This window comes from Calidris pugnax, unplaced genomic scaffold, assembly GCF_001431845.1.
Source record: "Calidris pugnax isolate Ruff unplaced genomic scaffold, ASM143184v1 scaffold161, whole genome shotgun sequence".
Lineage (NCBI taxonomy): Eukaryota > Metazoa > Chordata > Aves > Charadriiformes > Scolopacidae > Calidris > Calidris pugnax.
In genome coordinates, this window is record NW_015090955.1 from 948,736 (window position 1) to 967,569 (window position 18,834).

The window sequence follows — 18,834 nt, forward strand, 5'->3', positions numbered from 1 at the left end:
AAAGGGGGGAGGTTTCAAAAAAAAAAAAAAAAAAAAAAAGAAGAAAAGAAAAGAAAAAGAGCTGAACAAATTTTTCTGTTTGTTTTTAACTGATTAAATTTGTGCTCGCAATACGGTACTGCAGCACGGAGCTAGTGGGTGAGAAGCAGAGTGTGAAATTGAGAAGTGCGACACGCAACGCATTTCAATGTCCAAACTTTGCAGAAAATAAACAAACAGCTCAAAGTTACACAAAAGGAAAAGCCTCCCCCATCCCCAATTCTCTTGTATTCATAGCTGGCATCAATTAAAATAACCGGGAGAGACAGATTTAAGCTATTTTCTTTACCAGAGGTGGTTATCTAACTTGCCTATTCCTGGTCTTTACATAAGGGGAGAACAATTTGAATTGTTTCAGAGTTCTGTGATGGCCACGGACAACTCCAGGACAGAGCTTGAGTTGGCAGCACCTGGGCAAAGAGCTGCCCAAGGAGCTCCTGAGCTTGCAGGGGCAGCAGGAGCAATTAGGGTGGCAGGAGAAGGAGGCCTAAATTGCTTTAAATTAAGCAAAGTGGTGGCAGCTTTCGGGAGCAGCTCAGTTCTTTATCTGCTGATACAGGCAGACTCCTGCCAGTCTGCCTAGGGCAGCAGAAACCCTAGAGCCAGCCCCAAGAGAAGAGCTGCCAAGGTCAAAGGAGCCAGAGGAGCCTCCTTGCTTCGTCACGCATGGTGGCAAAGACCGAGTGACACGTAGAGAAACCCCCAGCCTGGGAAGAGCCACCAGGAGACGGGTGGCAGCTCAGTCCAGGTCCCAACCCCCCCGTAAGACTCAGCAGAGCTGGAGCACGGCAAAGCAGGGAAATAACGTAGGAGAACAGGGCTGCCCTTTAAGAGGCTCCAGGGGACTTTAAACCAAGCTGTTATCTCAAACCTACGAGAGGATATTTATACCTCTGCTCCCCAGATGGCTCCTGGGATGCCGGTTCTTCCAAATCTCGACGCTGACACCCCACCTCAGAACTTATTACAAAGAAAAAAAACAGGTTTCTGAAGATTTTTTCCCCGAAGTGGGCAACTGATGCCGGTGTTCTGTTTCAGCGAGCGGAAAGATTTATTGCTTCTTGTGGTAAATATTGATCCTGATCCTGTTGCGCTCAATATCTATATGGCAGCTCAATAAGGAGAGATGTTTGCCTCCAGAGAAGTCAATTCCCAGTTATTAGTCTAGTTTTGCCAGTGAGGCCGCCCGGTGCGGGCACCGTCATGGGCCTGGCTCTTCTCTCTGGCTGCATCAGGGTGGGGAAGGAACCAGCTGCAGGAAATTTAAACCCCTGAACTTTCCACCCCAACTGCTTTGTCCTCCTGCTCGGCAGTGAACCGTGTCCTCCCATCCCCTTCCCAGCTGCATCTCTGCCAGTGCCACTGCTCCACAGCTCCAAGCCCTGCCACCTGGCTTGCCCAGCACCCTGAGGACGACACAGGTATCTCCATCAAGCATAATCCACCCAGACCCACCAAGAACAGGGGCTGCCAGGAGCTCCCTGATATGTGCAAGTCATAAACAAGGATGAGGGACTCAAAAAAAAACCAGTGGTTTTCTCCCTTGAGGTATCTATCTCCTCCAAAATCTCTGGTAACTCCCCTGAAATATTTTTCCAGCAGGGGGACAGCCTTTTTTCCTGTTTTTACAAGCCTCCCAGTTCAGGACCTGTCAGGGACCCCATTCCCATGGGACAAAGTGGCCTCCATGGAGGCTGCAGAGAACACAGTGCCCAAACCTGGCCAGACCTCTTGGAGAAGGGCTCTGTCCCTGCAGGGTCCCCATCCCCATGGGACAAACCAGCCTCCGTGGAGATGACAGAGAATGCAGTGCCCAAACCCAGCCATGCTGGGGGTTGGAAAGCAAAACTCTGGCCGGGGACAGAGATGCCTCCTGATTCCCAGGCTGCTGAGCGTAGGAGGTACAACCTCAGAGATATCCCAGCCCCTTTGGTGGATGCAGGGACAGGGGACAGCCTCCATCCTCGGGCTCCCTGCATCCCGATCCTTGTTGCTGGAGGTGGCTGTCCTCCAGCAGTTCCCATGGAAACCGGAGACAGACGGGTAAGGAGATGGGCTAGGAGATGCTCCCTGCTGCTCATCCTGGGTGGCAAGTCCTGCAGAGAGGGGTGCAGCCTTACCCGGGGGAGCATTTGGGTCCAAATCTGGGTGACACTTGTCTTTGGTAGGAAAGGGTGTGAGCAGGACACCTGGGGACACACCAGCTCAGTGAAGCTATCAGATATCTAAATGCAACCCAAACCCTCAGATGATGCCTGCCTCTGTAATTCCCTCACTGTCCTCAAAAAAGTTGCATGGGGCAGCACAGACCCATGGCCCGCTCAGGAGAATGTGATGTTCATCAAACCATTAGGGCTTACCTGGCCCCAAAAACCAAGACAGAAACTTTCCAAAAGAGCTTTTGCCAAAGACTGCAGCTTCTAACCAAGACCCACCAACTGGCTGCCACTGTGACACCAACCTGGCCTCCAAAGCGCGTTAGGCAGGGATAATTAAATAGTTACCAGAGTGATTTCCCCATCTTTGCTGGACGGAGTGGTCCCCAGCAGGCTGGGGGCAGGAACCTCTCCAGGTCCTTCATGCAATGGCACAAAGCCAAGCCCAGCTCTCATGGGGCAACCTGCAGCTGGGTAAGAGTCATATCTGGCAGGGGAACCCCAGACCCACAGAAGATCATGACAAGGCCTTTCTACTGCCCCTCTTTTTTTATCCAGAGGTCTCAACACACCTCCCATAAGCTTCCACCAGACCGCTGGTGTTCACTTGTGTTTGAAAAGGGGATGCATCATGTTCAAACAACTTCGGCGGGTGCACAGAGGTGTCCATTAACAAAATGTTTCCTAATCCCTGGTGAGCATGGTGCCCTGAAGCTTTCCCTGGAGGTCTCCTCACTAGGAAGCCCTCCCGGAGGCAGGGAGAACTGAAGAAGGGATGGACAGGACACCAGCAAGAGGGGGGAAAGAAAACATTTGATGTGCTGATAGAAGGAAGAGGAACAGAACGGGGGAGAGTCAGCTTCCCTGCAGGTACCTAACAAGCCACACGGTTGAGATGACTAAAGCTACAGCCTATAATTACCCCCCATCCCCTCATAATGAACACTCATCAGCACTCAGCAACCCCCACTGCTCTCTAATATTCATCCCTCACTGGCACGCAGGCACTTCCCCTCCTGCGTGGTACCTTGACACGGTTGATGTTCACCCCGCTCATGCTTCTGCTGCGGTCTATGAGGAAGATAAACTCTCCTTGGGCTTTCTGGAGGTCTGGCTGGAGGGTCCTCAAGTCAGGGCAGAAGTTGAGCATGACGACGGGGTGGTGGGGGATGTCCTTGTTCAGCCGCTTCCTGATGATTTCTGTCTGCAAGAAAGAAGGAGAGAGCTCGAGAGGTTGTTTTTTCTACCCCCTTCTCACTGTGTGCCCCAAAATGGAAATATGTGGCCTTTTGTGGGCTTGTTCTGGCCTCGGTGGTGACAACACCTGAGCTCAGGCTGTGCCGTGGGTTGTTCTGTCCGTACCCCCAGAGGAGATGCTCCGTGGGTGAAAAACCTGCCTCCTCCCAGCCCGTGTCACCCTTTGCCCAGGGGACAAAGACGGGCAGAAAGGCTAAACCAGAGCCCCCCTGCACGCACAGATGAGAGCCTGGAGAAGAAATCAAAAGATCCGGCCCCGCGCAGCTCGTTGCAACACCAATTCTCCAAACTTTTCATTACATCCCTCCTGAAAACGTGGTTCATTAGTGCAGCTCAGCACCACGCCGAGGCACATCGGAGGTGTCGTCCGGGGTCACTCCATAATGAAGTGGCAGACACAGCCCTCGGCGTGCCGTATTCACCGCTTCCGTACGTCCCTGCCGCCTCCGCTTTGCTGCTTTTTCTGCCCCTTTCTTTTATCATTTTTTCTTTGTATGGATTGAAAAGCTTTGCAAAGCCAACCCGGACACGGTTCGATAGGAACCGGTGTGATGTATGTCTCTGCACCGCACGCAGCTCTAATGGCTCTCTGCCTTCTGCCTCCTTCTATTTCAAGTATCAATCTCCATTAACAACGTGATGAAATTAAACTGGGAAAAAACCTCTGGTGATGGGTTTATAATCTGCTGCTGCCTGTCTATAAAGCAGTCCCGGGTTCACGGCCTCAGCTTGCAGTGAGTCAGCGCATCCCTGCTTTCGAGGGAGCTCCGGGACCCCACATCAGCACAACCCCTGGCCTTTCATCCCCGGGTCTGCATCAGGGAAACATCCACCTCAATAAACAGCTCCATCCTCCAGGGCTTTGTTCGCCTTTTCTTTTCACTTTCAAAGGCTGCTTGTTTCTTTGCTGGTTTCACCAGGAGTAAACCAGACCCCAAATAACCGGGTTTGTTTCCTCCAGCTGTGAGTCATATTCCTAGATCTACCAGCTAAGCCACCAGCCTTTATTTTACATAACTCACTATAACACACGAGTCCCTGTGGATCAACACACCCGTCCGCTTTCGGCTGCGCCGCCGGAGTGCTGCTCCTCTGACCTCTGAGAAAAGAGGGTTCCCATTCACAGGAACAAGCACCTCACTGTCACCACCCTCCTGCATGTCACTCTCCTGCTCCCAAGCATGAATTAATCAGTCACTGGGAAATAAAAGGGCTTTTTCCATCCCCGTTTTTCCTCCAGATGCCTGACATTATTTTCTTTAAGACCTTTCCCAGCACGGATGTTTATCGAATTGCAGGCTCAAATTGCTGCCTCTCTACCCAACGACCAAATTGTGGCTCTGGACCTTCCTGGGATGCTCTTGGGGACCCAAGACATAAAATCTCTGCGTGATGGGGCTGAGCCCACAGCCAGGATTTCCCACTGACTTCAGAGTGAATTTTACAGGCAAGGCTTCTGTAAACAGCCTCCCAGCAGCTGCTGCAGGTCAGCCAGAAAAGCGAGCATCTCATCAGCGCCGTCTCTTCTCCTCACCTCCCCTCCCCTCCGTTCCCCTTCACCCGTTATCCAATTACAGTAAACTAATCAGATCTTGTCTGAGTGGCCGCGAGTGGATTCCTGTGTGCATTCATCCCCCCACACACCCTGCTAGCTGACGGGCATGCGAGGCTTTTGCATAACAAACCCAGGGACGACAATTAATTATCATTCACTGCTGAAATTTCTGGGCTAATTCATTTAAGCTGCGAGGTGCCCCATGTCTGAGCAGCAGCAGTTCTAGCCCATAATCCACCCCACATATTGGGGGCATTCTCCCTGCTTCTTGCCCTTCTCCGTACAGTCGCTTCCCCATCCTCCTGGGGCAAAGAGGTGGGTTCCCTGCAGGGAAATGACTCTGGAATGATCCTCCCCACACACACACACTTAGATGATTTGACGTGCTAAAGACACAAAAATAATTAGAGAGCCATCTGAGCCCTAGTGTGGGAGTTTCATGTCGTTCCACCTGCCACACGCTGAAGACAATTAGAGGAGACGCCCGCCGCGCGAGCAAGCGCAGTCCCCATCCCCACGTTGGGCTGTGAGGGAAAAAGGGAAGGGCAAAAGGAACGAGAAAAGGGGGTTGATGTGTCTCCGGTGAAAGGGGAAATCACAGCAGCCCAGGGAGGCACCTCTGCAGCAGGTTCGGGATGTCTGCCAAGCTGCAGGGGGGAAAGAGCAGGCTCCGAGAGGTGGAGAATGAGTTTAAGGGGAAATGAGCATCCCTGGTTGCACAGGAGAAGAGGGGTGCACGTAAAAGAGGGAGCTGACACAGTCAGCCTGGGGTGGTGGTGACATGGGCACAACGTGTGCCTTAGGGTGAAGAACGCCCACCCTGGCAATTCGGAGGGTTCCTCACGGATCCCAGACACACTGACTGATGTGGCAGCTCAGAAGTGCCAGGTTGTCACTCACTGCTTCAGAATTGCTGAAAGACGAGGCACAAATCCCAGAGCAGATATTTTTCTATTTGCTGATCAGCAGAACAAAGAGAAGTTTCTCCTACCTTGTCTTCAGCTCAGCTCATTATTCCAAGCAAAATCACTTATTTCTCCCTGACAGCTATCCAGAAACAGTAAACATTTACTGAGCAATTAAAAGAATATTTTATTCTATGTCATTGCAATAATTATAATACCCTTAATGCTGTAACAATGTACCTATCTAATTATGCTATGCTAGACTAGCACTAATTATACACACAATAACCATCTCAGAGCTGCTTCCACACTCGGTTTATCAGAAGCACTGCCGAATTTTTCCCTCTCCCTCCACAGAAGCCCCCCTCCGAGGGAGGATGACGCATTGTACTGGGCCAGTTTAATATCTGGGACTGGAAGCAATCAAGCAATCATTTACCTGCGTGGTTCCAGTCCCAAGGAAAGCCTCAGCCAACACCTGCAGCTTTTGCTTCTCACCTTTTTCTCGGCGCTGGGGTCTTTCTTAGTGCCTTTAATGAAATCGTTCTTCCCCTTCAGGTGTCGTTCATACTCTGCAGGTGTCATATCACCTTCTTCCATTAAGATATGAGGCATGTGGGGCTCTGGAAATGCAAGGAATCGGGTGAAAAAACCGCCTTAGCTAAACTTTAGGTTTGGCAGAGATGCAGGCACCCTCGGTGGTGAAAACAGAGCAACATCTCTGAGCTTGGGCAGCCCACCTTAGTTAAACTTCAGGTTTGGCAGAGATGCAAGCACCCTCGGTGGTGAAAACAGAGCAACATCTCTGAGCTTGGGCAGCATGGACAACCTTGAGAAGGTCCAGGATTATCTCCTAGGAAGCCTAACCCTTGGCAATATTCACAAAACCAGAGCTCATCCACCTGTCTCCAGCACTAGGGAGGAGGATCCCAGGAAGGGGCGAGAGCAGCGGGGAGGAAGCAGAGCCCACCTACCACTTGGGTGGATCAAGATCTCCACGGGTCTGTCGAAGGTGTGTTTATTGGCCAGTGTGATCACGATGCTCTTGGCGGAGCGAGCAGAGGGGTCGGCGTCCGCTCGGATCTCGTGCGTAGGGCTCTCAACACCTGCCCGGGGAAACCATGGTGGAGTTAGGGACTGAGGATGGGGAAGAGCAGGGAGAAGAGACAAGAAGATGGCAGAGGACAGGAACCAAGCGGACTATGTGATGCTTTTGCTGTATCAACATCAGCCCCAGCACAGTTCACTTGCCAAAACAGACTCCCCGCTAGGGAGGCAGAGAAAGAGGAAGAATGTGGACACGGCCTTGAGGAGGTGATTACAGTATCATGGAATCATGGAATTGCCAAGGTTGGAAGGGATTTTTCACATCATCCAGTCCAACCATCAGCTTAACTCTGCCAAAAATCCATCACTAAACCATGTCCCCCAGCACCATGTCAACCCGGCTTTTGAACATCTCCAGGGATGGTGCCTCAACCTCTACCCTGGGCAGCTCATTCCAAGGCTTAATAACCCTTTCCGTGGCAACAGTTTTCCCAATATCCAATCTGAACCTCCCCTGGTGCCACTTGAGGCCATTTCCTCTTGTCCCATTGCCTGTTCCTTGGGAGAAGAGACTGACCCCCCTGGCTACACCCTCCTTTCAGGGAGTTGGAGAGAGCGAGAAGGTCTCCCCTCAGCCTCCTTTTCTCCAGGCTGAACACCCCCAGCTCCCTCAGCCTCTCCTCACAAGACTTGTGCTCCAGACCCCTCACCAGCTCCCTTGCCCTTCTCTGGACACACTCCAGCACCTCGATGTTTTTTTTTGTCATGAGGGGCCCAAAATGGACACACCAGCCTGATGTGGCAGGACAGTCCCGGCGCTCCTACCTGCCAGCAAGCACGGCCCCCGGATCTCCAGGTGGAAGCTGAAATCATACTCGAAGGGGTTGGTGGCCTCACTCTCCAGCAGCTGAGCCAGGCAGAACCTGCTCCCTTGCTCCGGGCTCCCCGATCCACAGTAATGCTTGTCCCTGCCAGTGAGATGAACCCTCATCAAGACTTTGCACATGTTCTTTTCCCCTGGGGAACTGCAGATCTGCTGGAGGTAAAGCCTGCAGCAGCTCTGCAGCCTCCTGCAGCAACAGCAGGCTTCTGCTCTGCCAGTCCTGCATCCCCCCACATCAATCCCAGCCAAAGCCCACCCCCATGGTTTTTCGTACGTTCGGAGCTGGTGGCTGGAAAGGCTGCTGGTGTTCTCCAGGCTGGCCTGGGGGACCCTGGGGACACACACAGCCGGGAGAAGGACCCTCACGGCCCCGCTGGGAAGCGTCTGCAGCTCAGAGGAGGTGCTGATGAAGATGGAGACGTTTTCCAGGGGAGGAATCATGCCCAGGTTAGCCACAAAAACAATCCTCTCCAAGTCCTCGTCCATCATGATCCTTCCTGCACAGAAAGAGGACCACACCAGGGAGATGAAGTGTCACAACCATGGAAAATGCTCCTCCCCAGCCCTCCCATGACCACCCCAGCCCTGGATCAACACCCAAACCAGCCCTCACTGTGTTGTCAGCATTCCTCTAAAGACTCCCAGCCCCAGCCTTCCCTTCAGCTGTCCAGAAGCAACAGTGCTTTCCAAAACGGATAAGACCAGCACTTTTGGAAAACACTGTAAGGACAGGAGCACCACAACCCAAGGCTCAGCCTTTCAAAAGGAGCATCCTCCATGCCACGGCACGTGACAGCCAGCCACCCCCTGTCACCTCCCCATTCCTCTTCCCCCTAAAACACCCCTGACTCCCTCACCGCTTCCATCACGAGCTCTTCCACCAGGGAGGCTGCAGCCGTTGAAATATGTGTCATCTATCTTGGCTTTGTCTTTGATCTGCACCGTCACGGCACGCCGGGACACGGCCGCCTCGAACCCCACGACGGTGGTGCACTCATCCAAGGGGTAGACGAAGAGACCTGCCAGCCAGAAGGGGTTTTAGCAACACCAAGCACTTGCCCGGACCCACCAGCCAGGACCACAGCGGGGCAGGTCCCTCTTGGCACTTCCCTGCATGTTCCTGGGATTTTTCACACTTAAAAAATTGTCGCCTTGGACTGTGAAGGCTAGAATTGAGGACACAATATACTTGGTTACTCTTCGTGCGAGCATCTCAGGGTTTAAGGCACATACAGGAAGCCAGTGCTGTGATATCCCTGGCTCTAGAGCTCCCACCGGGAGCTTCACCCCTTGAAACTTGCCTTCAAAAGCCTGGGCTTCTGGGTTGCGGTAGGTGAGCAGGGCTGTCATCCCGAAGGCATAGCCACTGACACATGATGTCACCTCCGAGGCGGTGAGAGGGAGCGGGGAGCAGGTCGTCCGGTTAATCAGCCCTGGCATCTTCCTGGGGGTCTGTTGGTGACAGTGGGGTCACCCACAGTGAGCTGGAGAGAGGTGGAAGGGCAAGAATCAATGAGGAACCCAAATGAATGAGTGCCCAAAACACCCACATGTCCCCTCTTCTTGCATTTTGGCCTCTGTAGCCCTGAGGACAGCGAGGTGAATGACCCAGGACAGGATGAGACCTGGGCTTGATGGTTCCACCAGTGGAGACAGGGATGGAGACAAGACCCTGGTAGGACACACCATGCAAAATGATTGCCCCCAAATCCCTGCCAGCTCTAGGGAGGAGGATCAGGTGAAACCTGCCTGGCTGGGGACAGGCAGCCCCACAGATTGTCATTGCAGTGGTGGATCACACGTTTCACCAGCTCCTGCACCCACCTACTGCTTGAGCCTGGGCAAAATGGGTTAACATCTTTTTATGGCCCTCCTGCTTCTGATTATCCTCCAAACTGACTGTTTCTCCAGGATAAGGTTAAGACCCTGAGAGTTTTCTTTTAGCATGAGGGCAGGGAGAGCAGGGAGGCAGAGCCAGGCATCCTCCCTGTCCTCCTTTGGCTGCATTTTGGGGTGGTGGCAGGGTTTTGCTGCCCCTCATCTCCACATCCCTCCTGCAAAGGCTGACTCATCCCTCCGCTTTGCTTAGCAGAGACATTCAGATGCAAAGTGGCTACTTCTGCCAATTACATTTCAAACTCTATTTTTTCTTTTTCCCTTGAGCAGGTTTTCCTCTGTTCCAGCTCATCTCCCCCAAGACCCAGGGTTTCAAAGGAGACCTTTCAGGTTGCTCTCGGGCCACATCCAGCTCCCCTGGGGCATGGGGAGAAGTTGCTAGGCAGCAGTTCTCCCTGGCTGGCTCTGCAATGCTTTATGCAATGATTTACAAGGGCCCAGGAGGAGCCAGCAGCGGTGAAAGACACCAGTTTCTCATTTCCTAGCAGTCCTGCGTTATTAAAACCACCTTTATATGCAAATGCCATGGAAGACGCCAACTGCAGACATCAAGGCCACCAGCTCACTGAGTTCCCAGGCAGGAAAAAGGCACTAAAGGAGGAAAAAAGGGAGAGCAAGGGAGAGTAAGTGGGGCTGGCTGGGATGGGGGAGAGCAGCCAGGGTATCCAAGCAAATCAAGCAGTGGAGAAGATGACAGAGGGCAGTAATCACAGAATCTTCTAGGTTGGAAGGGACCTTAAAGATCATCTTGTCCAACCGTCAACCTCACTGACAAAAATAGACACCCACACAACAAACAAGGAGCATCATCACTAAACCAGACCTCCCAGCACTACATCAACCCGTCTTTTGAACACCTCCAGGGATGGTGCCTCAACCACCTCCCTGGGCAGCCCATTCCAATGGCTGAGAACCCTTTCAGTGAAAAAATTTTTCCTAATATCCAGCCTGAAATCTCCTGTAATCTCAAGGTATGCTCCTGAATCCCAGCCCAACAACCTCAGCCCTTCCTGATTTAATCCTCTCCTTCCACCACAAAGGCTGCTCATGCCAGGATCTGCCCACGGGGATTGGGGGATGCATGATCAGGAGATGCAGGAACATGTCCAGCTCTGATGCTCCGGCACCAGAGTCCTCTGTGAGCCCGGGGGAGGCTGTCACACACTGGGATGCTCCAAGCCATGCTCACAGGGCTTGTAAAGTCAGAAGCTGGCAAGAGTTCACCCGCCACGGGGAGAGATAATGAAGGTCGCCTTGCTGCCAAGACGTGGCAGAGGCCATCAAGATATCGGGAAGTGATTAAATGCCAAGTGGGGGAAGAAGGAGGGGGGGGGGATTATTTTGCCTCAGGGAAGAAAGCAAGCAAGAAATAACAAGGAGAAGATGCTCTTTACCAGCCAGGCACAACTGCAATTCATTATGGGGATGCCAGAGAGGTGAATTCAGGCTCCAGGAGGGTGACTTCAGCCTGGCAGCTCTCTTGGCTGCGGGGACTTCGAGCAGAGCCATGGTTGAAACCCAAGCCCCTCACCTCTCCATCACTGACTGGGGACATGCCTCCCATGGGAGGTCCTCCACCAGCAGGGACCACATCACCCAGGCCAGCACAAGTATGGAGAGACCCTCAGTGGATGCAGAGCCCCGTGATTGTCCTGTATAAAGCCCACCAGGAGATTTGCACCTCTCCTGCAGCTCCAGCATGGCTCAGAGGAGCCCCACACCAGCCCTGCCTGCTATGCCAGTTGCAAAAACTGCCCCACCGGGGATAGGGAGGGCTCTTCCCAGCTGTTTCCCTGCTCCAGGGCTCTTGGGATGGGGCTGGGAGGCAGCGGGCTGCTCCACACAGATTGTGTCACCAACGCCATCAAGTGACTGCAGCATGGAAAGGGGAGAGCAGGGAGGATGGCATGAGGGAGAGCAGTGGGAGGGCTGGCATCTCCCTCCCGTGTCCCCCCCAAAAACCCCCCACCAGCCCCCCCGGCTGCTCCCCATCCTGCCTTTGCTGCTCCGGGACCTGCACTCAGTCCTCATCCAGGTTGGATCCTCAGGGAGCTGGCAGGACCCCACATCCCCAAAATTACCACCAGCATCACTGCCACACAGGGCATCCCTGCACCTACCCCATCCCCAGCGTGTCCCCTCGCTGCCACCAAACCTGCCCTGCCTCCTACAGGCATGGGGCCACCCCACGGTCCTGGCCAGATGCCTCCTGACCCACAGCCTCACACTGCCTTTGGCATCCCGGGAGGAGAAGGCGACAACAGAATCACAGAATATTCATGGTTGGAAGGGACCTTTGAGATCTTTGAGTCATTGGCGAATCCCTTCAGTCAGTTTGCTGCACCACCGAAAATACCCCGTGCCCATAATCCCATCACAGAATCACAGAATCTTCTAGGTTGGAAGGTTGGAAGGAGATCATTGAGTCGTTGGTGAATCCCTTCAGTTTGCTGCACCACCGAAAATACCCCGTGCCCATAATCCCATCACAGAATCACAGAATCTTCTAGGTTGGAAGGGACCTTAAAGATCATCTTGTCCAACCATCAACCTAATGTTGACAAAAATAGACACCCACACAACAAACAAGAAGCATCACCATCACTAAACCATACCTCCCAGCACTACATCAACCCCTCTTTTGAACACCTCCAGGGATGGTGCCTCAACCACCTCCCTGGGCAGCCCATTCCAATGGCTGAGAACCTTTTCAGTGAAAAATTTTTTCCTAATATCCAGCCTGAACCTCCCCTGCTGGGGAGCAGCTCAGGGCTGGGAACAGGAATCACCCCTTGGCCAGCCACGTTCAGGACCTGCCACAGGACGCTATCACGTTTTTCTTCATTTTTTTTTTTTTATTTACTTTTCAAACACTCTTTCCTTGACCAACCTGCCCCTTTTTGACGGCCAGGGAGGAGGGAGTGATGCTGGTAAAGCCCTCGCCCTGCTCCAGGCTGATACCCCCAGCTGATTTCTGGGCAGGTTTTGAGGAGAAAGACGCTGATGCTGCACCGACGTCTGCGGCCGGTGCCGGTGACGCGGGGAGTGCGCAGGGGCTTTGCTTCACTGCGACGCACGGGCTCCCCCTGAGCCTGCACCAGCCTCTCCACTGGGCAGACTTGGGGCTGGGTTTTAAAGGTGTGGGTTGGAAAAGAGGTGCTTTATGTGCCCCCCAAAAAGGGGGTGCGATGCCTGTGATGCCAAATTCACCTGGAGCGCTGCTGGGTGCCCCACAGCATCTCTAAGCACTGATGTGCCCTCAAAACATCCGGCTTTTGAGCATGTGTGGTAAAGACAGAGGCAGAATAAGGCTCTTCTAAGGTGTATTTCCACACAGTGGATTTAAGAACAAGGCAAACTGCGTGGCTGCTGTGGACAGGAGCATGCAGCCTGGCTTCTGCGCAGCTGCCAAAAGCAGGGCAGGGTCCCAACAGTGCCACCACCGCAGGGTCCCTGGCACCCAACAGTTGACAACAGGCCAGTAAGACCCAAACCAGACTGGGCAGCTGGAATAAAACCTGGTGCTGCCCACACCACATCCCCACCTGGACCTGGTGGCTGGTTCCCCGGGCAGATGTCCAGGGGCAGCCCCAGTTCCTTTAGCCCCCCAGGACACCAACGCAGCCACGTGAAGCCCAGCCCTGGTGCTCCACATTTTTTGGGGCTGCTGAATCACTGCACCGTCCCGCTGAAACCTCTTACCAGCCCCAAACGGGTTCCCTTGGAAACCTCACCCCCACGTCCAAGCCAGACCCGGGTCCTACCCACACCGCTTGGAGGGGGACTGTTTTTCTGCAGCTGGGTAAAAATATTCCTTCTGCTCCATCTGTATCAATCAACACTGACATCCAGTGGCTTGTCAGGATGACTACAGCCAGCGTGGCTCTGGAGATGTACAGATGTACAGCCCTTGGAAGGACCTCCCCAGCGGGTGACGGGGTGCCTGTAGCACCACAGCCCTGGGAGCTGCTGGGCCATCACAACCACCACCACCACAGGGAAGCAAACTGCCCCCCTGTTTGCAAAACCAAGGCAGGAGAAGCCCTGCCCTCCTCAATTTTGGGGGGCTCTCAAGGAGAACCATGGTTTGGTGTTTCACCTGGCTTGGCAAGGGTTGTAGGGCTAAGGGAATGGCCATGGGCACGCTGTTGGGGGACCCCAACTTTGCCTACCTGACCCACATCAGCTGCAGGTCATGCCTAAGACCAAGCAGGACCCCTCCAGCTGCTCTCCCCCAAAGCACAAGGTTCAAACCTGTCCAGGGGACTGGGATCAACCCCCTGAAACATTTCATAGAATCATAGAATGGTTAGAGTTGGAAGGGACCTTAAAGATCATTGAGTTCCAACCCCCCTGCCCTGGGCAGGGACACCTCCCACCACACCAGGTCCCTCCAAGCCCCATCCAACCTGCCCTTGAACCCCTCCAGGGATGGGGCAGCCACAGCTTCTCTGGGCAACCTGTTCCAGTGCCTCACCACCTTCACAGCAAAGAATTTCTTTCTGGTCTCTATTCTAAATCTCCCCTCTTCCAATTTAAAATGGTTACCCCTTGTCCTGTCACTGCACTTTCTGACAAAGAGTCCCTCCCCATCTCTCCTGGAGCCCCTTTAGGTACTGGAAGGCTGCTAGAAGGTCTCCCTGGAGCCTTCTCTTCTCCAGGCTGGACAGCCCCAGCTCTCTCAGCCTGTCTTCCTAGCAGAGGTGCTCCAGCCCTCTGATCATTTCTAGGAAGCAATTGGAGCAAACAGCACCCAAAAGGGCTCAGGAAGCACCCTCTGAGCCCCTGCACAGGGCAGGGAGGGGATGGCTTTGCTGGCTGACAGCAGTACCTCCTGGAAGAGATGCGGATCCACCATGGCAGACCCTGGGGTGAACCTCTCATGAAAAGCTCCAGGAGCCATCTCCAGCCTCCCTTCGCCTCCAACTGCAAGCACAGGGGGTATCCCACCCACTGGGAAAACCAGCAAAACAGCTGCTGGGCTTCACCCCAGAGCTTCTGTGGGTCCTCTGTGGGGTGACAACCTGGTACCCAGGATGGCAAAGTGGTGAGAAAGGTTTCTGGCCAGATGCACGCTTTGGGAGCCCCAAGCCAGCCCCAAGGGGCACCCTGAGGCCTTAGATATGGAGATATGGAGCACCCTGCCAAGAAGGGCACCCAGAGAACACAAACGGGGTCCCCCTTCCTGGGGTGATGCCAGCACCAGGTTGAGATGTGACTGACACCCTCCCCAGAGCTGGATTTTGGGGACTGTCAATCATCCCCCCCCACTCCCGGCAGGTCTCTGGGGCCATGGGTCTTGCCCCAGAGCTGGGTCTCAAGGACAATGATTGATGTCCTAAGCCCTGTTCCTGGAGCTGTCAATATCATGTCGCTGTGCAGACAGCATTTTTGATATGGGTTTAGTTAACCCCTGCCTTGCTGGGCTCACTGCTGCGCCAGTGCTTGGAAGATCTCTGGCTCAGCCCAGAGATCTTCAGGTGGGCTAAAACCTCAAGGCAGCCAGCCCTGTGAGTGGGATGCATCTGGAGCCAAGGATGCTGCCCCCCCAGGAGCAGCACAGCCCACCTCCATCCCACCCCTGCCCCAGCTGAGCGTGGTGGACGCAAGTCAGGTCCCTTGGTGCTTTGACCCTTATTGGGGGGGATCAGAGTCCCCCCCTCACCCTGCCAAGGTCAGTCCTCCCCCCCAAAAACCAGTGTGTCCACAGCTGGGATATCCCACCTGGCTGCCCAGTAGAGCAAAAACCCATCACCCCCAGCATCGTCCCCCCCCTCATCCAGCCTCCTTTGGGGGGGATGATGGAGACAGTCACTATGAAGGTCTGTAGGATTTCGGGGAGGGGAGGGATGCTCAGGGGCTCACCATCCAGCTGGGAAAAGGCAAGGCAGGGAAGCAGCAGCTTGCAAAGTGTGGGCTTGTGCCTGCAGAAATATTATGACAAGGGATCTCTTCACAGAGCGGCTTTGTGCTGAGATTGTGCACAGCCTTGGGAAGTATCAGCCCGCAAACACACACACACACACTACACACACACCCCTGCAGAGCACACACAGCCCAGCCTGCTAAAAAGGTGCAGGAGCAACTGGAGAGTAGCCACTGCTTTTTCTTACCTTTCCTGGAAGAAGAGAGAGGAGGAGGAAGAGGAGGAGGAAGAGGAAAGGGATGGGGGGGTTGGAGCAACTTCACCCACTGCTGCCAGCCCCCTGCAAGTGCCCTCAGTTGGGCTTGGGGGGCAGGAAGGGCAGAAGAAATCCCGAAGGCGGCAGGCACGGCTTCAGACTGCTTTTGTCTCTGAAAGACACGGAGAGAGACGGAGATAAGGAGAGAGAGAGAAAAAGGGAGGGAGAGAGGGAGAGAGAGCAAGCGCCAGGGCTTGGGGTGGGGGGGAGCGCTGCACAACAGCCACCTCAGCAACCTGTGGCATTTGTCCTCCCCGGACCCTCCCCGGGGCCCTCTCTGTGGGACAGGGATGCTGGGGCTGTTAGGGATGCGGGGTGGTCCAGGGGAGGGTCTGGGATGGGGAAGGGGCTTACCTACCCGCCTGCAGCAACATGTGCCCCCGTGGTGAAGCTCTGCCCGGGAGCTGGGGAGGGTGGGTGGGTGGGTTTTTTTTCCCTCTCCCTTCCCAGAGCGAAGACCCAGCTTCCCACTGGCAGCCAGCTGATGAGCGCACACTTTTCCGGAGCTGTTTGGGTGACCATCATTAAGTGGAGCCATTTGTTTTGTCAGGGAGGTAACCATGACAATCACCCTGTACACACACCGCTGCCTTCTTCCCAGCCTCCTCCTCCCCTCCTGCTCCCTGGGGGGGTGGGCAGGGGGGGCTGCAGGGGAAGGGACGAAGCCCACCCCGGGGCAGAGGAGATGCCCTTGAGATGGTCAAGTTGGCAGAGAAAAGGGGGATGCAAACTCGTCTTACCCATCACCACGACTTGCCCTCTCCTGGAGTGAGATTTTCCGCAGCAGCTTTTCTGCGCCCCTCTCTTTCTCCCATCACCTTTCACTTCTGTCCTTCCCTGGGTCTTCTAAAAAAAAAAAAAAAAAAAAAAAAAAAAAGACAGAGAGGAGATCTGAAATGTCTCCTTGCACAGAGAACAACATTGATCTGCCACATCTATTTCCAACCTTTAATTTACCCTTTTATACTATTCTAATGCAAAATAACTTTTTCTTTCTTTCTAAATATACTTTTCTCTATCTTCATTCTTTCTCAGTTGAAATAACTTACCAGTTTCAGCGAGCTTGCTCTTCTGGGTGGTGTCTTCTAAAAAAAAAAAAAAAGAAAAAAAGAAAGGAAAGCTTAAAGCTTCCCAAAGCCCCCCAAAATCAGGCGTTCTGCAGCCCTAGGCCAGATCTCTTCCTTCTTCCCACCCTGCTGTTGTCACTGTCCCTGTCTCTGCTCATCCACCCTTTCCTCCCCAAGCACATCCCAAAGCCCCTCCACTGAGCAGCCCCCCGACACAGAAGGGGTCTAAAGGGGACCCTTCCCACGAGCAAAGGGGAGCGATGCTGGAAGAGCAGGATGTGCTTGTGCAGGACACAGTCCCTGCCCCGAGGAACCGATGCTTAAACACAGGAAAAATGACCTTGAGATGAAAGGGGAAACTGAGGCAGCAGGAAGGGCACCAGCTCGGCCACTGCCCCAGAGCTGCTGGGTCGGAGCACACAGGAGGGTAGAGTTCCTCCTCGCTGCCACCCAAATTCGGTGACAATGACCCCTCCAGCATCAAGAATATCACCATCTCCCTCAGGATGGAAAGCTCCCCAGCACAGCGGTGATCTGCGAGGGGATAGAGATTTTTCCCCTCACCTCGTCCTTCGCAGAGCTCTGACCCACCTGCAGATGTGTCTGGTTGAAGGGCACCAGCTCGGCCACTGCCCCAGAGCTGCTGGGTCGGAGCACGCAGGAGGGTAGAGTTCCTCCTTGCTGCTACCCAAATTCGGTGACAATGACCCCTCCAGCATCGAGAATATCACCATCTCCTTCAGGATGGAAAGCTCCCCAGCACAGCAGTCATCTGCAAGGGGATAGAGATTTTTTCCCCCTCACCTCGTCCTATGCAGAGCTCTGATCCACCCACAGATGTGTCTGGTTTGAGTGTCCCACCGCAGACCTGTCCATGGCAGTAAATCCACCAGCACCAGCAGCAAAACAAGCCCCTAAATTCCCCCACCAGGCTCTGTGCTGGAACATCTCTTCCCTATAACCCCCCCATCTCCCTTTCCCTCCGCATTCAGATGAACCCAGAGCATTTTCTCTCCCCCCTCCTCATCTCTAAACATCACAGGAGGACCGGGGTGACCAGATATATGGTGTCCCTAATGAACCATCGTGTCTTCACCGAGGAGGACGTGCTTTAGGAGAAACAGCATGAAACCCTGTGAGCAGATGCCTTTGTTGAGATGTTGAGAGTCTTTTCCCTCAGCCCAACTCCCAGAGGCTGACAGACCTGTCCATGGCAGTAAATCCACCAGCACCAGCAGCAAAACAAGCCCCTAAATTCCCCCACCAGGCTCTGTGCTGGAACATCTCTTCCCTATAACCCCCCCATCTCCCTTTCCCTCCGCATTCAGATGAACCCAGAGCATTTTCTCTCCCCCCTCCTCATCTCTAAACATCACAGGAGGACCGGGGTGACCAGATATATGGTGTCCCTAATGAACCATCGTGTCTTCACCGAGCAGGACGTGCTTTAGGGGAAACGGCACGAAACCCTGTGAGCAGATGCCTTTGTTGAGATGTCGAGAGTCTTTTCCCTCAGCCCAACTCCCAGAGGCTGACTTAAGGCCTGAAGCTTGAGAATTTATGGCTCTTGCTAGACAAATAAGTCAGCCGCGCAGAAGCCCACGTCCCATGTTTCCAGCTCCTGTTAAAATGTTTGCTTACTACAGCTTCTGGCTCCTACCAAGAAAAGAACATATGTCAGGAAAAATCCTGGGATCCATCCCAGCAAATCTGGTAGCTGCAGCATATTTATTTATAAAACAGAGCAGGATCCAACATGGAGGCTGAGGGAGATGTGAGACCTTTGGGAGAAGAGCAACAGAGTTGTTTTAGGGGGGGGAACTAATATTTAGCGCTGAAGGGGAGGC

General features: G+C 53.8%; 1 protein-coding gene across 1 annotated transcript in view; it reads right to left on the reverse strand.

Annotated features, from left to right (window-relative positions):
* The window catches only part of VWA5B1 (von Willebrand factor A domain containing 5B1), a 33,558-nt gene extending 24,276 nt beyond the window's left edge, over positions 1 to 9,282 (reverse strand). Inside the window, exons 1-8 of the mRNA XM_014952034.1 lie at positions 9,144 to 9,282; positions 8,700 to 8,861; positions 8,117 to 8,339; positions 7,785 to 7,927; positions 6,887 to 7,018; positions 6,411 to 6,535; positions 3,223 to 3,399; positions 115 to 131 (exon numbers count right to left, since the gene is read on the reverse strand). Of these exons, the coding sequence (XP_014807520.1) occupies positions 115 to 131; positions 3,223 to 3,399; positions 6,411 to 6,535; positions 6,887 to 7,018; positions 7,785 to 7,927; positions 8,117 to 8,339; positions 8,700 to 8,861; positions 9,144 to 9,282 (1,118 nt within the window). The remainder of the gene's footprint in view (positions 1 to 114; positions 132 to 3,222; positions 3,400 to 6,410; positions 6,536 to 6,886; positions 7,019 to 7,784; positions 7,928 to 8,116; positions 8,340 to 8,699; positions 8,862 to 9,143) is intronic.
* Between the last annotated feature and the right edge of the window lie 9,552 nt (positions 9,283 to 18,834).